Raw genomic sequence first — 22,203 nt, forward strand, 5'->3', positions numbered from 1 at the left:
TTCCTTGAATCTTCCTCCACTGTTGATAAGGATCCAGACCCAGCATGAAAGGCTTCTTTCATATTAAATCCATGATAAGAGGTGAAACACTCCTCTGAATGTGACATTATTTCTAGATTACCTCTTCTCTCTATGCTTTTTCATGAAGTCAGTCAGTCGGGCCGGAGTTAAGGAGGTTATTTCTGTCTTGCGTGGGCTCCCAGCAGCTAGCATTATTTATCAGTAGGGGACCCATTATAGCCCTTTATGATGCCCACTATGCATTATTAAAATGTAATTGCATGGGGGGGTTTGACATGCTGGTTTTCCACCCACGGGCCCCTGAACACTGCTCCTCTAGTTCCACTTTCTGTTTGCCTCCTGTATTTTCTTCTTCACATCCCACTTCCTTTCCTGAATCTCTGAGGTGTGAATGTTCCTTGAGACACTCCAGCTGTGTGTGTGTGTGTGTGTGGGGGGGGGGGGGGGGGGGCTGTAACTTGCCCCATTGAGTTGCCATGGAAACATCTAGCCACTGAGGCAAGTGACAGTTAGTCATGACTTGGTGTTGTCGAGCCTGTGAAGTGAAACAGATGGGAGCCCTCACACGGTCACTTTCTCTGCGTTATCAAGATTTTATAACTTGATATGAGTCATTCATCGCCCAGTCATGTTATTCCGCATAACAAGTGTCCCTCTATGGTGTATTTGTTCATATTTTTAATCACAAATACTAAATTTGTGTGCTGTTTAGTTGTTTTGTGACAAAACCATCGAGAATTGTCACCTTGAGCCCAACTAGGAGCGACTCGAGGGAGCATTTCCGCATCTTTCATGTCATTGTGTTTTTATCTTCAATTTTATGTTTTGATTTGCTCCCTCAGCTGTCATCAGTGTCATTTCCAGGTGTAGCAGGCAGCTTTTTTTTTTTCTTGAAATAAAGCGACATGAAACAGCTTTTTTTTTCCCTTTTCAAGGGAGGGAGCAAATCGAACTTCAGTGACTTTTCTATTCATTTGATGGCTACAAACAAAACAAATATGTTTTTAGATATATCAACTGTTTGGTGAGGTCGACTCTTTCAGACAGAAACAATAAATACGTTTATATTTCACAACCAAGCAGTGAAAGCAACAAGTGTACCTCCTGTACAGCTCGAGCCATTTCTGCTCACGCGACCAGCAGGAACATCAATATGAGAGAAGATGAAAGGTACCCTTGATGAAAGCTACATTAATAGACATGATAGACATGAAGGTTATCAATTTTGCTTTAATGAAGTTTGTATAAAAGGCTTCTGTATGTGTATACATTTCTTTTGTGTTGACTTAACTTGCATGTCAAAAAAAAAAAAAATCTGATTTGTTTGTGTTGGCCGAGCCTTTTTTCTTTTTGGAGTCTCCCAAGGGGGGGAGGATGGAACAAACTGTATACATTTTTTTGTGTGAGTGACAGACCACATAAATATCTTTAGCAAGTTTCTCTCCTCTCATACTGTCAATGCAGAAAGCTTTTTAAATTGTGGGATACATACAATGATGGCGGTGCCAAGTAACCAGCAACTGTAGCAATATTTCTGCCATGGTCAATTTAAAATCAACAATGGCTTATAGCTGCCAGGCAAAACTAGATCGGAATTCGTCTGCGGCATTAGGGGTCCGTATTCTCGTCTGTGAGGAGCGATGAGCTGCCTGAGATACTGGTTATGGTTATGATACCCAGAGGGGTGATGGGCTCATGAAGGAGGTGGAGGAGTGTGGGTTCCTCGCCGTCTCTGATGAGACTACACTTGACTCACTCACACGCACGCCCACACACACAGACACACACTGCGGATTCACAAGTCATCATCTTAGTGATAATACAGTGTGTGTGTGTGTGTGTGTGTGTGTGTGTGTGAGTGAGAGAGAGAAAGAAAAAGTGTCAGACTGATGCAACAAGACGTTCATCTCCTTCATTTGCAAATTAACAGCTCTGACTAGCTTCACAGCATGAGTGCATGAATGATGTAAATATTTGCTTCTGATATCTGAAGATAGAAGAGATCTTTTCAACATTGAAGTTACTTTCATAAACTACAGTAGAAGAGAAGCGCTTACCTCTGTCTTCATCACACATCAGCCAAGCTCATTGTTTAAAAAAAAAAAAAAAAGAAATTTTCAATGTTTTGGAACAGATTTGCCCCTGAATTAAATGGGACCTTCTTCAACCCCAACTACATCCCTCCATCAAGTGTGATCAGTTTCGGCCGTCACGTTTTTAACGTAATCCTGCTGACAAACAAATGGAACCGGACACTCAGCTTCTTCTGTGGACCTGCATGTTGGCACTCAGGAACTCTTCCGTGTAACCTGGATGTCTCTTTTCTATTCTCAGGCTCATCTCCACACCCAGATCCCAGAGGCCCATCAGCCCCCAGCTCACCTTCCTGCACACCCAACACTCCCACAATGCTTTGCAGTGGGAACTCCGAGCCCAACCTCAACATCCCTTTTAATATCAACCTCAATTCAAGCCTCAATTTCAACTATCAGAATATCTTTTCTTCCTCCACAGGTTTGTCTGTACTTACTCTTTTCACTTTGTTTTTGCCTTAGTTTTTCAGTTTATTCTTTTCTCCTTGGGCTTTCCGAACGATCAGCTTTTCTAATGACAACGCTCCAGATTCCTTCAGAGAAGGGAGCAATCTGATAATGATGATGACATGCATCTCATCTCGTTTCATTTGCATGCACTGTGCACAATATTTTTTCTTTATTCTCCAGCAGTTAATGACACTATTCAGGTCATGCCGTGTGTTTGCCATCTTAATAGTCATGATTTCCTTTTATGATTACGACAGCAAAGAAGGCAAGAGAGCAATTCAACAGCCACCAGTACACAAACACTGATAAACAGAACCACAACATACGTGTTGTTAGCACATAAAGCAAATATTTATGGTGGTGATGTGAAGCAGTGATCTCCGACATCCTCACCGTCCCAAGCTGCAGACAGTGTGACAAGAAAACTGACACAGAGAGAGAATAGCTGCGTAAACACAATTATTCTTCCATAAATTTGAAAGAGCAATACAGTGGGAAGGGGGTTGACAGCAAAAATATTACAGTCGTTTGCCTGAACTGGCTGAAGGCATTTTATGCTTCTGTTTTCTTCCATGTCATTTTCTCTCTTCTCCCCAGGTACAACGCCCAGCTCTCCGTTCTCCAGTCACCCGGAGTCCCCTACCTTTCAATCCTGGTCAGACTCGTGGAGCGACGAGTGCACCATTTGCTACGAGAATGTTGTGGACACAGTCCTCTACGCCTGTGGACATATGTGCCTCTGCTACGCATGTGGCCTCAAACTCAAGAAAATGGCCAACGCTTGCTGCCCCATCTGCAGGAGGACAATCAAAGACATCATCAAGACCTACCGCAGCACATAGGGCTTGACAACGTCCTCAAGTTCAGGTCAGGAGGTTGTCAAAGCCATCTAAGACTTTGAAAGCCCTGCTTGTGTGTGCAATCTGGCTCAGGTACTCTACAACAGCACTCCAACATTTGATCTATGTTAGGTCGAATGCGCAATGCTGGGAAAGCAGACAGCAATGAGGATCATCGTTAAATTGTGTGTGTCAGTGTATGTGTGTGTGTATGTGTGTGTGTGAGTGCAGTAACAGCATAGTGGACCAAACATATCCCACCTTGACCTACCATTGTCCAGTGATTTGTGCATCCATAGCAAGAGTTGCCTCCTCAGCTGGCTGCTAGCTAGATGTTCCTTCATTACTCAGCTATATCCTGTAGAGGGTCATGGGGAGTTGGAGCCAATCCCAGCTGACATTGGGTGAGACACGGAGACGGGTCAGCAGTCAGTCACAGGGATGACATATCGAGACTATTCCCACCTCGAGTCTCCCAACAGTCTCCTCTCATTGTCACAGCAGGAAAAGCACAAACACTAACATTAAACTGTGGCTCCATTCCATTACTTGTCCCAGTAAGCCATATCAGTGAGTGAGCATGCACAATATCAGAGCTCTGGGTCCGGCTCACCGACACCGATCAGGTTCATGTTGTTAATCTGCTTTGACAATTTTAAAATGTGCCGTGAAAAAGACTCTTACAATGTAAACTGTATGATTTTGCTCTATGGGAGGAAGCCAGAGCACCTGAAGGAGACTTAAAGGGACAGTCCAAATAAAAAAGAAAATTCAGCCATTACCTACACACCCTCATGCTGCTAGAAGGTCAGGTAAAGTGTTGTGGTTCACCAAACACTTCTGGGTGCAAGTGTCATTTTTAGTTGAAAGCTGGCACACAAGGTGTTTTAAAATCAAGCACTCTTGCCCTTTAACTAGCGAATGAACTAGTACTCCGTCTGTGCCGTCAGGTTCAAATATGTTGATGAGGCCTGGTCCAACGCAACCATGGCGTATTGATATTTCTGGACACCAGAAAACACATAGCGCCACCATAGATTGCCTAAATAGGGCTCCTGGATTTTCACAGGGAAAGGTGTTGCAGTTTTTCTCCCAAAACAGCTGAAGTGAAGCAAGACCCATTTTCAAACATAAAAAAAAAAAAAAAAAAATGAAATGCCTCCTTATTGTTCATCCAAATTAATCCATCCCTCTGCACTGAAGCAGCACTGAAACATCTTTCAGTCAGCACTGAGTTTGAAAAAAATTCCCGGAATAGAAGATATACAAAACGGGTAACCACAACTTGACGCACCAGAAGAAAGACAAAACAAAAACTTGTATACTTGCTATGACAGTCACCTTTTAACTGAGCTTAAAGAAAACATGCATAGGTGTGAGTATGTGCAGTGGAAGACAAGAGTATTACTGAACCTGGGAGAACACGCGTAAGTTCTCCTTGGTGTGAGGTAACAGTGCAAACCACTGCTGCACATGCTCACTGATAGCCGTAGAAAAAAGTCTAATTGTCCATAGCTGAGGATAAAGCAGAGGGAATGAATATGTGGTTTCACCAGCTGCTCCTCCTCTGCTTTTTACCACAGTATTGGGTCAAATGGCATTGTTTTAGAGTGATGATCAATTCAAAAGCCAGTGGTGAGATGCTCAGAGAAAAACCTGTCTGAAATAATCCATTTGTGAAAGCGTAGAGAATGCTCCCCCCTGCAGTAATAAATGAGAACCCCCAAATCTTAAGGGAGAAAACATCTTCACAGCAACTTTCAAACAAATAAGGTGTTTTTGTCAAATATCTCACTACCTGTTCTGTGAGCTTCAGGCAGGATGAGCTTGTGCGAAGGTTAAAAATGTGGGAGCTCTGTCACCATAGATGGTCAACGCTTGCGGCAGCTGTGGATGTAAATCAAGAAAGAGGGAGCGACAGAGGAGATGGAGAGCGGATGTTGTATATTGAGGAGGAAGAGGCACCTTAAGCTGTGTGTCTGCACAACGTTGAGTGCAAAGAAAGTGTTTGCTCATTGGGGCAAGGCGGATGTATCAGACCTCGGTATGACGGCCTGAAAAAAGTGGAAGTTGCATGGCTCGCATGTCGTCCTTGGCAGCCGTCCCTGCCATCTCTGGCTGCTTCATAAGCCTTGGTGGATACTGTAATTGGACAAAAGTCATCCAAATAAACATTTGTGGGCAGGGGAGTATTTTTAAAATCCTGAAAGAGCACATAAGGATGACAAATCAACCTCTGCATCGTTACAAGGAACCCATGAAACTCAATCAGTTACAGATGGCTTTGTTCACTTCAGGTTACACACTTCCCTTTCTTCCACATTAAACCTTAAAATTGACATTTACTATCAGCGTTTTTTTTGGTTTTGTTTTAGTCTTTAAACAGAAAAATATTCACACATGCAGTTAAAGATGTCATTGTTATTGTGGGACTTCAGTAAAAATTCATTTGCATCTGCTGAGTGCTGCTCCGTCGGTAAAAGAAAACTCCAAGGACATCTTCACTCGACTAATCTCATCCATTATTTACCACCTTGAATTGTGAAGGGGGAAAAAACCCGGAGTTATTTACAGGTGTTGTGTTTATTTTGGCCTCGCTAAAACATCACTCAGTATTTAGTAAGGAAGTAAGCGCTGATGGGGTTTTTTTTATGTTGTAACTCACCACCCTGGAAGGAAAATAAGCAGTTGTGCAACATTTCAGAAACAACTACTTTTCAATGCTGCGTGCCTTTGTTTAAAAAAAGACAGCGAGCGAGAGAGAGAGAGAGTCTGGTGAAATTAGATCAATATTTCAGTCACTCTTGTTCGGAATTGTGACAAGAAAAAGCACAGTGTAACCACACAACCTGCCAATTCAGGTTGAATAACACAGTATCCCTCTAAATTGCATAGGACTGGAATTTTTATTTTGAGAGAGATGCTGATCTTTTACATTTCTACCTGGTTTGATTTTTTTTTCTCTCCTCTTCGACCAAATATGACCTAGCAGATGTACAACCTTGTAATTTTTTTGTTGAAAAAAAAAATTGTATACATAACTGAAATATAACTGTACATTATGTTTATTTATTTTGTCAGTGTCACTATATAGAATTATTATTGTATGGCCATCATGTCCAGAAAATAAGAATACTGTCTATTTTATTGTTGCCTAGTTAAATATAATAGAAAACTTAATTCCTTTTAGACCGTTTGTGTCAAGTGCATTTCACTTAAGGAAATATTGTGACATTTTGGGAAATAAAGTATTCACCTTCTGTCAGAGAGTTAGATGAGCTGCTAGTAAGCACATTTGCTTACACTTAAAAACAACAACAAAAAAGAGCCAAGTTAGCAGTTTCCACCTGCTTCCATCTATTATGCTAAGCTTAGCTAATCAGCTGCTTGTTTCCTTTAGGTCAACTCGCTCTCTGCCAGAAAAGAAGTTTGAATACTTCCCAAAATATCACACTTCAGCTTTATTGCCATACACTAAAATATGGTCCAAAAATGCTGATATTGGTTACCTAATTAGCTGTTAGTTGATGAAATTAATTTTTATCCTTCTTGTGCTTAATCTTGATTTTGTGTTGTAATGAAGTGGTGTGAATAATTCCCATATGGTCATAATTTTGTTTGAAATTGAATTTTTCAAATGTGACCAAAACACTTGTTATCCAAACAAAACGAGCAAGTTCTTTTATTTGGAGAATAAAAATCTGATTCCTGGACCCGGCATTTGTCTTTAATAAGCGCCTGAACCGTAGCCGATGCCCCTCTTACCTTTTATACTGCTTTGTTTAGTAAAAGTCTCTCGAGTGCAAGTTTGCACCAGAGTGCTGCACCTAACTAACTAACTAACTGTCTTTTTCAACATTGCTGTATCCAGTAATAGTGAGGCATTTGCAGGGAAATCTGTTACGGAGAAAATTAAATGTCATTGGCTGATTAGCGACCTTTCAGTCAATACCCAAATCTTATCATCTTATCGTAGCTGAGTGTTGAAATGTAAACTTTAAAATTGAGAGTTTCACCTTCAAGTGAAGGAAGATCGCGTTTCTTTATTTATTACAATAAATGTGGATGCCGCAATGTTTTCCAGTAATGTGCTGCCCTCTATTGATTTGGAGCTGCAAATACAGAGCGCAGGGGTTAGCAAGCTGCCCTGCTGCATGGTTCATCCATAGCAGGAGGTGGCTTTGTACTTCCAATATTTGTATCTACGCTTCAAATATGCAAGTGGTGTTCACTTGCAAAGATCATTATCAACAAAACATGTAATTCTCAAAAACCTTTGGGGGGGGGGGGGGGCTACCTAACTTATTATTGGCAATGATCAAAAATCCAATGTAGCGTTCCACTGACTTTTGGGTGAGGACGTCCAAGGTGACGCTAACTTCTGTGTTGGTGTAATAAAGTACAGCATCCGTGCAGCACTGCTATTAGGGCAAAGGTTTTCAAGAGTAAAGACCAAATGTTGAGAATGAAGTCAAGTGAAGCACCCATTTTCTGAATTGCTGTTACACACCAGCAGCATGACAAAAGCCAGGGCCGGATTAACACTCCACAGTGCCCCTGGGCAACAACCTGTTAGTCCCCCCCCCCCCCCCCCCAACCCCCAAACCCAACCAACACCGCGGTATCAACAATTACACCCATGGCGGGCTGACGACCAATGAGGAGGCTCTGCCCCTCAACTTGGACTTGCGCTGACAAAAGCTACAGCGGCAGCTGTCAGACTTAAAGCATAGTGAGACTAATATTTTTTTTGCTTTTGCACCGATTGCGGCGGGCCCTCTAAGGATCTAGGGCCCCTGGGCAACTGCCCAGTTGCCCTAATGGTTAATCCGGCCTTGACAAAAGCTTATTCCTTTGTGCTCAACTTTAACATGGACATCATTCTAAAAGTAGTATTTTGAATTTACTCGACATTTAGACTTCATTCTCAACTTCTTATTCCCGAAATGCCAAACAAAAAATTGGAAAATCATCCATCCATCCACCCATTCGCCTTGTCCTATCTATGGGCTTATTACTCAGTACACATTTACAAAACAAAACAAAACAAAAAAAAAAAAACCTACATAAGTTGGTTTCCAAATTTTCTAACTTTGCAAAACATTCAAGTCTGGACCCTCAACTCAGTTTTTGTGTTGTCCCTGTAATTATGTCTCATATCTTCAAACTCAGACACAGCTCTCCAGCCAACTTTGACCCGACCATTTCTATTTCTTATTATATTTTAATCACTGCAGGACACTGTAGTCAGTCTTGCGGAGATGGGTCAGGAGAGAGCATTAGTGCTGCCATTAAATTTTCACAAATCATTAATTAAACAAATGTTTAATGATGTATTAACCTCTTAAGCGAGAACATTCAAATTGAGCAACAGACAGAGAACAAAAGTGCGGCCGTATCTCACAATCACTCTCCACTGGAGGATACTGGTGTAACACCAGGCCATATACTATATGAATAACAAAGGCAAGGGCTTTTAGTAAACAGCTATAACTCACAGATAAACTGTTTAGAGCTGTGGTATGTAGACCTGGCCACACTGAACATCATTTGTTATTTACTGCCCTGCAAGCCTGGCTGTAATGCAGCTCTGTTTCACGCCGCACAAATACAGCTCGTGACTTGCCGACATGAAACAGGCAGCAGCGGCTACCGTTCATGGCCAAGTGTCCTCAGAGGTGAGAATGAAATACTCAGCGAAAGTGACATGAATACAGTATATCTCAGTGGTGTCTGTGTACACACAGACTTTCCATTTAGACCTCTCTGTGAACCTGGCTGTTGGCCTTCTGAAGGCTTAAGGGCTCGGCAGGATTGTTTGAGCTGTGTTGGGGTGACGTGCTGTGATATCAGTCATCCTTCAGCGGGGAATTGTATACAAAATCTCCTCCAGAGAGCTGTTTGGTCAAACACTCACTCACACACATACACATACACACACACACACACACAGAGTCTGTTACGGTATCATATTGAAATTCAAAAAATGTACAACAGTATTGATTTTGAATTTCAACTAGACATCCGACAGTGGGAGTTTTAAGAATTTCTTCTTCTTCTGTTGAAGTAGAGGATTTAAGCTTCTGGTGCTCCATGTCAGATTTGCAGTGTCAATGGACCAACTGAAAATAATGACATTAAAAGTACAACCTTTTTCATCAGTCAAAATGTCTTTTGTGTGATGTCTCCTCCATCTTCTTGGTGATGTAGGAGTGAGGACCGCTGCAATGAGAGACTGACTTCTGCTGCCCTCCAGTGGTCAGAAAAAGCCCAGACACCAAATCTATAGCAGGGACAAACCTTGAATCACTAACACTTCAGCAGTGTGAAATACAGGCAAAGGTCACAATTGATTCTGGGACGTCATAAAATGAGACTTTCAATCAATCTCTCATTCAATAATCTCATATGAAATTATTGTGACAGGGAGGACGTTACTTCATATTCATGATTTTTCACAGCAGATCAAGACCTTTTACTCCAAAATGCTATGAAACATGTTCAGAATTTTAAAAAGGTGGTGCTACTTGTACTTGATATACTCCTCCTACCAACACTACTCTTATTATTATACTATTTCTGTCGGCAACAGCGCATTTGAAGTTCCTTTGGGGATTTTCTCGACTTTCCTTCATACAAATCAGAAGAAAACTTCAAAACCAATTCAACCAAAGCACACCAACATTTGAAATACATAGATAAGTACCTGTCGGATGTGTGCAGCGACAACTGTGAAAGTACCTCAAGTTTTATTGCTTATTGGCAAACATTTTCTACTGCTCCAAAATTTTTGAATTCTTGTATTGTCTTGTTAAAAACAATATTATGGCAAATTGATGAAATATTATCATTATATTAAGGGACTGACTGAAAATTAGCCTTTTAGTTAACTTGTACACATTTACATTCGTTTGAATATTTATTAATATAATGTAAAATGTGTTTTGCATAATTAGATTTACACCTAAGTTCAAACAGGTAGAAGGTCTGTAAGAAACCAGCATTTTGGAGCAGTACAACCGCCGACTAAAATATAGTCTTCGGTCATTAATGGGTTGAAAGCCTTTAATTCACCTCCATTTTAATTCAATCATTTATTGTTTAGCACAAACAAACAACGAGCTTAGAAATACAAGGATGAGGCCACTGAGATGGACATACATTCCACATTGTAATCGTCTGCACTGCAAATCTATTATAATTCATTCATAAAAACATTAAATCATCAACATGCAGCATCTGACACTAGGGAAATGCATGTGTTGCGGTGTTTCACAGATTGTAGCTGAATCCAACAATATTACTGACTAAACATCAATTTTTGCTTTGTCAGTTGATGCCAAATCAAGCAGCGACCACAGAACAAAAGCCCTCGAAACCAAAGTCACATGTGCAGGTTTTCCTGCATTTCCAGAGGACACCGATCAAAGTGGACACAATCTGGCTCAGCGCGTTTGGTTTGAAATGAAGGGGGACATCAAGAAACCAAGTGTAATCGAATTTATGTGCGTAACAGCATTCAGCTGGTCGAACTCACACAAGATGTTAACTCTTTTTCAGTGTTCTAGCACAGAAATCTTTTAATCCAACAAAACTGACAGGATCAACATACCAGGGATTACAGCCTGTCAAAGAGTGTCATCATATTTTTCATCACAAACCACATTATTTCGCTGCAAAATCTGCAGACAATTTAAAAGCACTATGCTAATACGCTAATTCTGGTTTCCACTGAATTGAATTTCACCCTAAAGGTGCACCAATGTGAATGTCCATCGTCTAGTTTGTCTTGAATTCTCCTGGTTTTAAAATTTAGGGGTTTAAACTAAAAACTTTACCTACAGTCAATTCAGGTTTTAACAAATAAGGAAAAAATATAATAGGGAAAATGAAATAACTCATTACTATGACATAAAGAAATAAATATGTTCAGACACCTTCTAACTTCAAAAATATGAATAGTGTGCAGAGGAGAAACCAATGTCCTCTGGTGTGACGTTTTAAAAGTACTATGTCGTGATATCGTCAAACTTTTTGAAAAAAAGTACCACCTCAGAAAAACAAAACAAAACCAAAAAAAACACTGAAAGTACATTACGACCCTTAGGACCAAAGTTAAAAGTAGAGTCGCGTAACGCGCACATGGTTACCACGCGACCGTGACGTTTCACAATAATATGCTACTAGAATGTATCTTACCGTCAGTCACAGGAAAGCACTGTCACCGGAGCTTCTACGGAGGGGAGCAGCGAAGAAGAAGCGTGTTAAAAGCCGTCGTCTGAGTGTTGGGTTCATGTAATCACTGCTGAGAACTTTTCCACTTACCACCAATTTGGGCTCTTCTTCAGTCTAACTGATTCAGAACCAGAGATTCTTTCGATCGTAGCTGCTTTCCCTCTCGCATGTCTGTTGCTAGCAGGGGCAGGAGCAGGTGCCGTGGACGCTATGGCTGCGCATGCGCGACGTCAATGAACGCGACCGTGTGAGGTCTGACACGAAAGAATTCAAGAAAGGCAGGGTCTACGTATTTTCATTAAAAACTAGTAACTGTTTGATGTAACTGTTTGTTTTTAATTTTTTTTTCACTTGTTCCTTTTTCAAAAAATTATTTCTAGGGTCCCGCCAAGTACCACTAGGGACAGCTCCAGTACCTCCAGTCTGAGAATTGCTGCCTTGGAGTGTTCAAAAATATGTCTCCAGTTCACCAGTAAGCTTTTTCCATCCTGTAGTACTTCTTTGAGACTCCAGAATGAAGAAAAAGCCGGCCACATATGTTTAGCTCGAAGCTAACCGGGATTGATGGCTAACAACAGCTACAATGGCAAAACTACCCAAAAACATCAGTTTACAAACTCTAAAATGCATCAACCATTATAACCCATGTGTTCCCTATCCAGCGGTATTCTCAGTAATCCACAAAGACTTTTATTGAAGCTAGAAAATAACACTTACACGTCAAGCTCTTCCAAGAATAAAGAAGCTGGACAGACACTTGTTGGTTCATCTTAATGCCCAGTTGGTTGGTTGTCTGGTGCTCCAAGTATGAGTGGATTGCTCAGCAAGTGGCTGGATAAGAAGATGTAATTATACCACAGAATGCCCTTGAGAGTTAGTATATACATGTTTGGGTTTGGTTTTTTTTGTTTTTTTTGTTTTTTTTACCAGTTTTGCTGTTGTTTTTGTTGCTGTAACTGTTAGCTGTCAGTCACCAGTAGCTTTAAGCTAAATATATATGTTGCTGGCGTTTGCCGCATTTGGGGTCACAAAGCGGTGATACAGGAGGGGAAAAAAAACAGTTTTTGTGAGCTCAAGACACTCATTTGTGAGTGCTTGAAAGGCAAAGTACTTTTTGGAAGATGCACCATTTTAAGGAATTATGTATCCTTAAAAATGCTGCCGCTATGACAGAAATTGTGTGCAAATAATAACTTACTGAAAAAAACTACTTAGGATTGTTCAAAAGTGCATTTATTTAGGTCATTCTTTTGGCACTTCAGTTATCATCGTTGGTCACACAGTTAACATAAAACAAAAGTGAGCATCCCGCTACAACTGCAGTTAAGAGTCAAATTTACTGCCCAGCAGAAATTTTGAATGTTAAAAATTTTTGATGGATTATTAGAGCAGTCGGGTCTTAGAAATTATAAGTGGTTGTGAAAAAGATCTCTACCAGTAAATTAAAATACTATTAACATAAGAAATAATAGGATTTATAAGTAATGAATAAATATAATTTTGGCTGAAGTTAGGGATATTTTACTTAGGATAATCACCCTTGAAATAATAAGAATAAAGGTTTTATATTTCAGGGAAATCATCAGGGGATTAATTTAATATTTAAGGAAATAAAATATTGTGAAAATCAGAGATGCTCACAAATTGTTTCAGTATTACACAATTAAAAGGATAAAATATTTCACTTAAAAGGTGACATACAGTATAAAGAGTTATAAAAAACATGCAAACAGACAGCACCAAGTTGAGACAAACACAAAGCAGCTTTGGCAACAATTGGGATTTTCTTTAAGGAAAATGAATAAAAAAAAATTTAACAGCTCAAGGCATCGTCAGTATAATGAATCATTTAAAACATGCAGTAAGCTTTACATGCTTAAAAAGGTTGTACAAAATTACATGATAAACATACAAAAAAGGTGTGGGCACACAAAAATGACATATTTCAAGTTAAAGGTTATCACTAAAAAAGAGCAACAAATCCTTCCTCTTTCTGGTGTTCTCTTTGGCTTTGTCGTCCTAATACATTGTTCTTAATATTAAATCAGGCAGACTCTTTTTATTATTCATGTCATTTCTGATTTCGCTGCTCATTTTGGCAAAGGTACCAGGTAAGATTTACTTATTAGGGTTAAGCCTGTTTTAACAAAATAAATGTGTCTCTGTAAGTAGTCTTTACACACATGTTCAGAGTTTTGCCAGCTCCACACATGAGTGCTAGTGCTTTTTCTCGAGGTAATTTGAAGGAACCCACCCTTTCCTTGGTCTGCCATTGTCCAAAACCTTGCAGTACCACCAGCCATTGGGGTTTCTATCAAGAACCTCCAGACTTGTCCCCTCAGGAAAACCCATGGTCTCTTCGTCACCATGGTAATCCGCTATGGAGACATACACCTCTCTGAGGTTGTTGTGGATGATGTGGGGTTTGGGTTTCACGGTTGATACAGGGACGGCGTTCTTCTGGGAGCTAAGGCCGAGAGATTCAGCGCTACCAGTACCGGACCTGTTCCTGCTTGGTAGTGCTATGTTGTTTGGTGCCAGGCTGCGAGGCACCGTGCCAAAGGAGGCATTGCGTCGCACTGTGGGGCTGGCACGAGGGTGGTCGGTGGAGTTGAGGGATTCGTTTCTCCTGAGAGAGCCAACAGGGGGGCCATCCCTGATGGGGGCTGAAATAAAGACTGACTGAGGCCTGACAATCTGCTGCTGTTTGGTGCTATTCTGCTTGCGTGATCCAAACAAGCCTGTGGGTTTCGTGAAACCACCGGGAGGCTTGGAGGGGATGGGTGGTGTGACCTTCTTCAGGTTTTGGTTGATGTTGTTCATTGCCTGCACCCTCTGTTCATTCTTCTCCAGGCTGTTGGATTTGCTGAGGCTCCCAGGTTTGGTGGGAGTGCCATCAGATTCTGACCCAGCCATGTCATCTTGTTGTCTGACAGGCTCCAAGTAGTAAGTCGGGGCCCAACCCTCTGCATCATCCCAACGAATATACCACCAGCCACTCTCCTGCTTCTCCAGCACCTCCACCTCCACTCCGGCAGGGAAGCTGAGCTCAGATTCTTGGACTTTCTCGTAGGGGTCTGTGGTACGATACAAGACACAGCTTTCCAGGTCAGAGTCTCCCCGACTACCTTTGGAATAGATGGAGGAGAAATCTGATGATGTACTCTGAGAAGAGAAGGAGTCCTCTGAGGAGATGACAGAGGCCGTCTCAGAGTCTTCACCTTTGGTCTTACTGCCATTCTTCAGCTGACCTGTGGGCCTCAACTGTCTCCTCAAGGTACTGATGTCCATCTTCTCGGCACTGGAAGCCTTGGCCAGCTGTGGCTTTGGCCTTACCACTGGTTTTAGTTTTGAGGAGGACTTGGTGGCAGGAAATACTTTGCTTTCATCTTGGTCTTTCTTAGGTCTGGACAGATCTGGGGTGGACTCACTGGAGGCAGATTTAGGACTGGACATCTCCTCAGTTTTGGCTGAAAGTAGGCTCCCATTCAAGTCAATCTTGAGCTTGTTACCTGCAGATCTCCATCCACCTGATTTTGGGATTATGTTTACAATCTTGACGGTTTCTGTCTTGGAGGAGCTGTTTGAGTCCCTGCTGCACTGCCTCTCTGGAGTCTCCCTGAAGGGTCGGAAGCCATCATTCTCATAGATACACTCTTCCTCTGCATCTGCCTCAGCCTCGTGGCCATCTTCAAATGACTCACCCATCCTGAAAGAGGCACTGTGGAGAGATGATGCTGGGGAAGGCTTTGAGGAGAGGTGGGATCCCTTCTCTGAGGAAGTGTCCTCATTCTTTCCATCCACCAAAGAAGCTTCACCCCTGAGAAATTCAAACTCAGACTCCATATCAAGATCACCTATGGCAGGAACATCATACTCTGGCTCCTCATACACAGGCCTCCCTGGAGAGACAGGGGACTCTGGAGCCTCGGACCCAGGGCTGCTTGGAGGTGCAGTCTCCACAGAATCTTGTTTTTTGACTGGTGGAGCCGGGGGTGGAACTTTTGGCCGGCACAGAGTGCTTGTTCTACGATTCAGATTGGGCTTTTTACGTTTATCGATGTAGGAGCAAGGAGCCCAGCCCTCCCTCTCGCCTATCTGGACATACCACCAACCACCAGAGTTCTTCTCAATGACCTACAACATTCAAAGATCAAAGTGAGGTCAGTCATTATACAGAGGCCAGTTTTAGCCTGTTGCTGCCATACTGGAGCGGGCAAGACTGGCTGTAAACAAAAAGAGGTAAAGCTGGGAGTTGTGGTTTTTGGATAGAAAGGTTCAAGAGATTATGATCTACATATAATAGAAAAGTAAATTTTGTCTTCAGGTATTTCAAATCTCAATAGTAAGGCTATAACTGCTCAAAAGAGGAATATATACCAAACTTATGTAGGATTTGGCCTGGCTAAAATAAAGTATGATAAGAAGTACTGCAGCATTTAAGTATATTCAAGTAAGACAAAATCTTTTTTATTCTTATCCATGTTCATTAAAAAACTCAAACAATCCAACTCCAAGATAAAAATCCCAGATTATAGTCTTCAATTAAAATGGTTACATCTTTAGTTTAACTTAAAAAATAGCTTACCTCTGCTTTCTGACCTCCATTGAAACTGATTCCATCAGATATACAAGACTGGAAATCTGCAATGGTGTAATACTCCGCTTCAACTGTAGGGGGCTCTGGTGGGGAGGGCAACTGAAACCCCTATGTAGAATGAAATTTGAGGTATAGAAGCTTTATTGAAGTAAAAAAAAAATACTATTAAATGCTATTAATTGAAGAAAATGTACAATATATCGCTCAGATTTATAGGTTTTTTTTCTGGCAGCAAGCTACCTTTTCTTCACACCTGTACACACATCCTTGCAAAACACAAATAATTGACAATACAATTTGATGGATGAATAACAAATAAGTCAACATCCTACCAGGGTTGCATCTCTCCGAGGAGGAGGTTTCTGCCTTAGAACTGGGGAACCTATGAAACAATAACAATAACCCATAAAAGATATTGCACTTATTCATAACTAACAAGTAAATAGAAATTTTCTAAATAAATATTACTCCACAAGTTAATCGAATAAATTGAACCATTCAGAGTAACACAACTGACCTATTTCAACCCGATGAGGGGCGATACGGGCAACAGCTGGTGAAGCAGGTTCGGCTTTGCCTTTTCCGTTGTGGGAGGCGTTAACGGGACTGGAGTCAGAGCAGGGGATTGGCAGGCTGATCTCCTTCCTGGCCACCTGGGGGCTCTCTGACACTCCTTCAGTCTGAACGTCTTTCTCGCTCTGAGCTTTCTTGTTGAGCAAGTTGCTGATCTCCATGATGTTGCCGATGATCTCCACTGGGCCCGTCGCCGGCTTCTTTCGGGGAGAGAAATCATCCTTCACCTTCTTCAGGTAGGAGGCCGGAGCCCAGCCCTCCTTGTCTTGGTACCTGCAGGTAAGTTGAGTGAGCTCCCTGTCATGAACACAGTCAAGCATGTCTTCCCTGAGAGTGTGAGCGTGTGAGCTTACCTGATGAACCACCAGCCCTCCAGGTTCTTCTGAATCACATCCACAATGACTCCTTTCTCAAACTCTATTTCATCCTTGCCCTGGCTGGTGTACGGCTGCACCGTGATGTACTTCTCTTCTGCCAGAGCAGGAAAAGACAACAAAATTCAAATAAGGAGGGCTGTAAAAACATACATAAAGAAAACTTGAGATGTATATTCTAAAAATATTTCCTCTTGACGATCATTCTGAGGAAATCACATAAGACGGAAAATAAAATGATCTGCATTATATTGCAGAAATAAACCTCTGCATTACTTTATTGTTGTGATACTGTACATTGGTGTCAAATATATGTCATAATGGAGCAGAGGTGCGTCTTTAATACAGCAAGTGTAATCGTTCTAAAACATCCCCCTTCTCCTCAGTTCCTCCTTTCATTATTGTAGATGTCATTTCTGACATAATTTTCACATGGAAATAGTTGTTTTGAGAACATTGCTCTGCCCACTCCTGGTATTTTCCTCTGTTTTCCATAAGTGCATTATCACTGATATATAGCATTTAAGGCTTCTTAATCTTCAGTTATACGTATTCTTCATACATACACACACACACAACTTTATATTGCTTTATATTTCTGTTAACATCATGTGTTTGATATGTTCACAGCAAGAGACTAAATCCCCCGAGACAAAGCCATTCCAATTACTCAAATGCCAACTCAAGATTCTACAATTTGCAGTTTTTTTAACCCTTTTTTTTTGGGACAAAAGTAGTCCTGACTGATACTCTAACTGTAGTGAGTTTGTGCAGTTAAGCTTCCAGACGTTTGAGTCATCCGTGTCATAATTTCTGCTTATTTTGCACCTGTACCAGTTATATGTTATATGTTCCTTCTGGGCAGTAACAAAGTACATTTATTGATGTACAGTAATTAAGTACATTCTTTAGGTGTGGGGACTTTTTTTGAGTATTTGGCTTTGTTTTTGTTTTTTTTGGAAGGGGGGGGGGGTCTCACGACTTTCCAGCCATGACATTTCAAAGACAAATATTGTACTTTTGTCTCAACTACATTCTCTTTGATTGGAGTAATATTTGAACAGGAAATACACTATGATTCAAGTAACAGAGTTGTGCACTTTATCCACCACTGACTATGTCATCATATTATACAGTGCAATTTAGATCGTTTTAAACATTCAAGTCCGGCTGTCAATGCTTTGCCAAGGAACTACAGTTGAAAATTAGCTACAAAGCTAAACTGACATATTGGCAACTGGCAAGTGAACCATTGATTAATGTCCATTATCCCTGTACAAATAAACTAAGTTAAACAAAATAAATGTAAATAGAGGCACAAAATCACTCGCAGCGTTAGCATCAGTATCATGGGCAATACGTCAAAAAGTATGGGGTTATAGACTATGATTCACAGCACAAATAAGACGTACAAATCCTCCAAGTATAATGAAATGTACTATAATATCCACCAATTTTAACATAGCTTCAGTAAATTGCTGCTATTCAAAGGGGACTGACTTCTGCACCTGGGGTGAACTAGTTTCCAAACTGTGTCCTTGGCCTTGTGACAGCGAGCATCTCCTAACTCTGCACATAATAGCGAGCAGAGGCTTCATGCTGATTTATGCATTCCCACAAGGCCAGCGGGCATAGCAAAGACATAATTTCCTGTCATTATGGCAATTCCTGTCTAAACACAGACAGCACAGGGACAAGAGGTGTGTTCACAAGGGACACCAAGCTCCCAGGTGGTATAAAGTCTGGTTACCAATAATTCCATTTTCCTTTTCCCCCCACCCTTTTCCAAGGTGGTGTTGGATGTGGGTTATTAATTTCCCTCACTTACAAAACTAAGGCCAGTTCCACGGTTAAAAGGGTATTTCTGTACACTTTATTTTCCTCTCTCCAGGTTCTTCCGGCCTTTTTTGTGTGCGTGTGTGTGTGTGTGTGCATGTGTGTGTGTGTGTGTGTGTGTGTGTGTGTGTGAGCTGGGTGAACGTTTTTCCTCTCACCAAGCGCTCTCAAACAATATCCACCCGTGCATAAAAGGGAAACTCTGAATCAGATGTTATGTTAACCACAACATGCATCGCCTGCATCAGTGTTATAAATTATTCTGGTGGAGTCAGCAAAATGCTTTTTTTTAACACAAAGCAGGATTTGAGTCCTAGGGTGGAAACATCTCTCTCTCTCTCTCTCTCTCTAACTCTTCTCTCTAACTCTCTCTCTCCCCACTCTAGAGAGCAGCATTCAGATTGAGAAACCGCTGCCAAGCACAAAGTTTGGGCTGAACTCAATAGCCTATCCTCACTCGCCTGTCAGCTATCCAAATGCATCTCCTGTGAAAAAAAACAAAAAACCTTGGCCTTGGTAAGAAGAACATGTGCAAGTTTGTGTTTGATTTCCATGCTAGCTTAGCAAGAGATTAATACCGTTCTTTGTTTATTTGTCAGCATTAGTTGCTATATGCGCCCCAGCAGGATAAACGCTTCTGCCACATGTTGCTAGAACACATATTCATTAGAAACATGTTCCTCGTAAAAAAAGAGCAAAATATAGCCGTAAAATGCAGCGTAAGTCATTCCACTGTCTGTATTATGCAACTGCTTTTTGATGAGCGGGTCGAGTTTTCTTTTTTGTTTTTTTTCCCAGTGATTCTGAGAAGATTGGCTTTGGCACGGTGTTTAATTATTATGAAAACACTTACACGGAGCAATTTAGTAAGATAATTTAAGCTTAGCATCAATAATTGGTCTATATAAAGTTGCTGATTTCACCTTTGCCTTCCAGAGCCCATACTCACTAAATATTTGATCTCACCACTAAAGAGTTCCTCTAAATGACACTCCTTGCTAAGAGTTTCCTCTTAAAACTTTTTCACACAGCTGCTGAGAGAAACTTTTAGTAAGGAATTGGGAGAGATCTAAAGTTAAGAGAAAGAAGCTGGAGTGACCCTGTTGCTGCTGCTGATGTCATATTTCAGGAACAAATTTGCTTAATAAGCCCAGCGTGATTGGCTGATAGGGGCGGGGTTCTGTGAGGGATTTCATCTCAGAAAAACTGTAGAAAGATGATGATGAGACATAAAACCAAGAGTAATAAACTGACTAGTCAAGCAGACTTTAAGTGAGGCTAATTATATTTGTTTAAGTACATAGAAGCAGCCTTTTAATCCTGATCCAGATTCTAACCATGGGTGATGAGATGGCACACCCGAGTAACACTAGAACAGCTTTTTCCTCTTGTTCAGCTTTTGGATGAAAGGAAGAAGATATTTAAAGCAACATTTGGAGCTGGAGTAACATGTAACTGTTTGCAAATGATGTGGTACCTATTTGAAAAGCTCAGTACTATTGAATGTTTTTTTTTAATGTTGACAGGATCACAAAGTGGATTGCTGGAAGCAGCCATGTTAGGACTCTTTAGGTTTTGGTCTCTAGGAGTTCTCTTCACTACCCCTAACTTTTCACTGAGTCAAAAGCTGCTTTTAGCACTTAAATGCTCTGTGAAGAAATTCAGGAGTCCTACAATTAAGTCTGTCACACCCATTATTTGTGTTTTTGTAATTTTGCAGTTGGGTGCTGCTATTATTTTTACACCTCATTTCCATATTTCAATGTCTTTCGTATGCGGATTAGGCCTCCAGATGGTGATAGAAACATTTGCTAATCAGCATGTAGCGAGAGGTTCATGTTTGGTTTTTTGACCCCTAGACGGGTGAAGTATCGACTTGGAATACTTCCTAGATTACTGCAGAGAGAGCAAAAGTGTTTTATTTTTGCTTATTGTATCCTGTTAGCAGGCGGCACGGTCGTGCAGTGGTTAGGACTGTCGCCTCACAGCAAGGAGGTTCTGGGATCGAGCCCCGGCCAAGCACAGGATCTTTCTGCGTGGAGTTTGCATGTTCTCCTTGTGCCTGTCCAGGGTGAACCCCGCCTCTCTCCCTAAGTCAGCTGGCATAGACTCCAACCCCTCTGCAACCCTTAACAGGATAAGCAGTAGAAAATGGATGGATGGATAGATGGTACCCTGTTAGCATGTTTTAGCTAGCACGATCTATCAGAACTCTGGCCAATATTTGACTGGACATAAACCAAAAGAGGAGCATCACAAACAAATCAGAGATGATGGAGGTTTCCATAGGAAATAAAAGGATTTTCAAGTACATGGAGAGATATCTGGACCCTAAACATCCATATATGGAAACAAGGCATTTAGATGTTTGTGTGAAGGCTCATTTCATAAGTGCATCAGTTAGTGGTTAGTCGTGATGGGTTGTGGCTCATAAAGACAACATGGGATGCAAGGCTGAACAATTGTGTGCATCTGCAGAAGGACGACTAGCTATGTGATAAGGGACAATAAGGAAGGCAGGGTAAGGAGAACAACAGAGGAGGGAGGGAGGGAAGGAGGAAAGGAGGGAAGGACGGTGGTGGTGGTGCAGCATCTGTTCACCTCGGCTCTGCTGCCTGCTGATGACACCCCCCAACGTCCATCTCCGGTCCAGCCTCTTCAGATGGGCCTTATGTCGCTTAGTAACTGACAGACACACATGGTGACCAGACAACAATAAACAAACATGGGAAACATGTGCAAGTGCAAGCACAAATGTTAAACACGTAGCACATAAAATGACATGGATCCTGGCCCAAATGTTCCCCTTATTATTGGCTTACATGGAAGACAAGACCACAAAACATAAAAACAGAGTGGACAGTGAGGGATGAGTGGATGGAGAGACGGATCGATGGAAGAGGGAAGGTTACAGAGGAAGTGTTAAACCAAGACATCTTCTCTGTGGCTTTTAATTAGGATGTTGTTAGCATGGTTTCCCCATCCTGTCATGTCAGAGCATCTGGGACACACATTGCTGCTAGAGGAATATCTTTCAATGACTCCAGCAGCTGAGAGCGCAGTGTTCGCCTCAGAAGGCCTATATCTTTCTACGCATTTGGGAGATAAAACACTTGGAGTTATTGAAGTTCTTCCTGCCAAATGACAGATCTTGTGTCACATGCCAAAATGATAAAAGGAAC

The 22,203-nt window shown here is 41.4% G+C and overlaps 2 protein-coding genes and 1 long non-coding RNA gene across 4 annotated transcripts in view; 1 reads left to right on the forward strand and 2 right to left on the reverse strand.

Moving 5' to 3' along the window:
- LOC147247409 (E3 ubiquitin-protein ligase NEURL1-like) overlaps positions 1–7,110 on the forward strand; it is a 31,939-nt gene extending 24,829 nt beyond the window's left edge. The window contains exons 5-6 of the mRNA XM_086179534.1: positions 2,356–2,535; positions 3,162–7,110. Coding sequence (XP_086035660.1) covers positions 2,356–2,535; positions 3,162–3,406 — 425 coding nt within the window. The 3' untranslated portion in view covers positions 3,407–7,110. The remainder of the gene's footprint in view (positions 1–2,355; positions 2,536–3,161) is intronic.
- Positions 1,306–12,113, reverse strand: LOC147247410 (uncharacterized). The gene is made up of 7 exons (XR_015109311.1): positions 11,729–12,113; positions 11,603–11,636; positions 9,554–9,686; positions 5,444–5,545; positions 5,202–5,290; positions 3,675–3,797; positions 1,306–3,357 (listed from the first exon to the last, which is right to left on the reverse strand). It is a non-coding gene; the product is annotated as an uncharacterized LOC147247410 (long non-coding RNA).
- A 742-nt stretch (positions 12,114–12,855) lies between these two features.
- The window catches only part of LOC147247411 (SH3 and PX domain-containing protein 2A-like), a 53,386-nt gene continuing 44,038 nt past the window's right edge, over positions 12,856–22,203 (reverse strand). Inside the window, exons 9-14 of one of the 2 annotated variants that reach the window (XM_086179532.1) lie at positions 21,623–21,706; positions 17,165–17,282; positions 16,756–17,084; positions 16,571–16,620; positions 16,227–16,346; positions 12,856–15,775 (exon numbers count right to left, since the gene is read on the reverse strand). In XM_086179532.1, coding sequence (XP_086035658.1) covers positions 13,856–15,775; positions 16,227–16,346; positions 16,571–16,620; positions 16,756–17,084; positions 17,165–17,282; positions 21,623–21,706 — 2,621 coding nt within the window. In that variant the 3' untranslated portion in view covers positions 12,856–13,855. The remainder of the gene's footprint in view (positions 15,776–16,226; positions 16,347–16,570; positions 16,621–16,755; positions 17,085–17,164; positions 17,283–21,622; positions 21,707–22,203) is intronic. The other variant, XM_086179533.1, reaches the window with a different exon arrangement.

Source organism: Aulostomus chinensis, chromosome 16 (genome assembly GCF_037954235.1).
Source record: "Aulostomus chinensis isolate RoL2024-O1b breed Wild chromosome 16, RoL_Achi_v1.0, whole genome shotgun sequence".
NCBI lineage: Eukaryota > Metazoa > Chordata > Actinopteri > Syngnathiformes > Aulostomidae > Aulostomus > Aulostomus chinensis.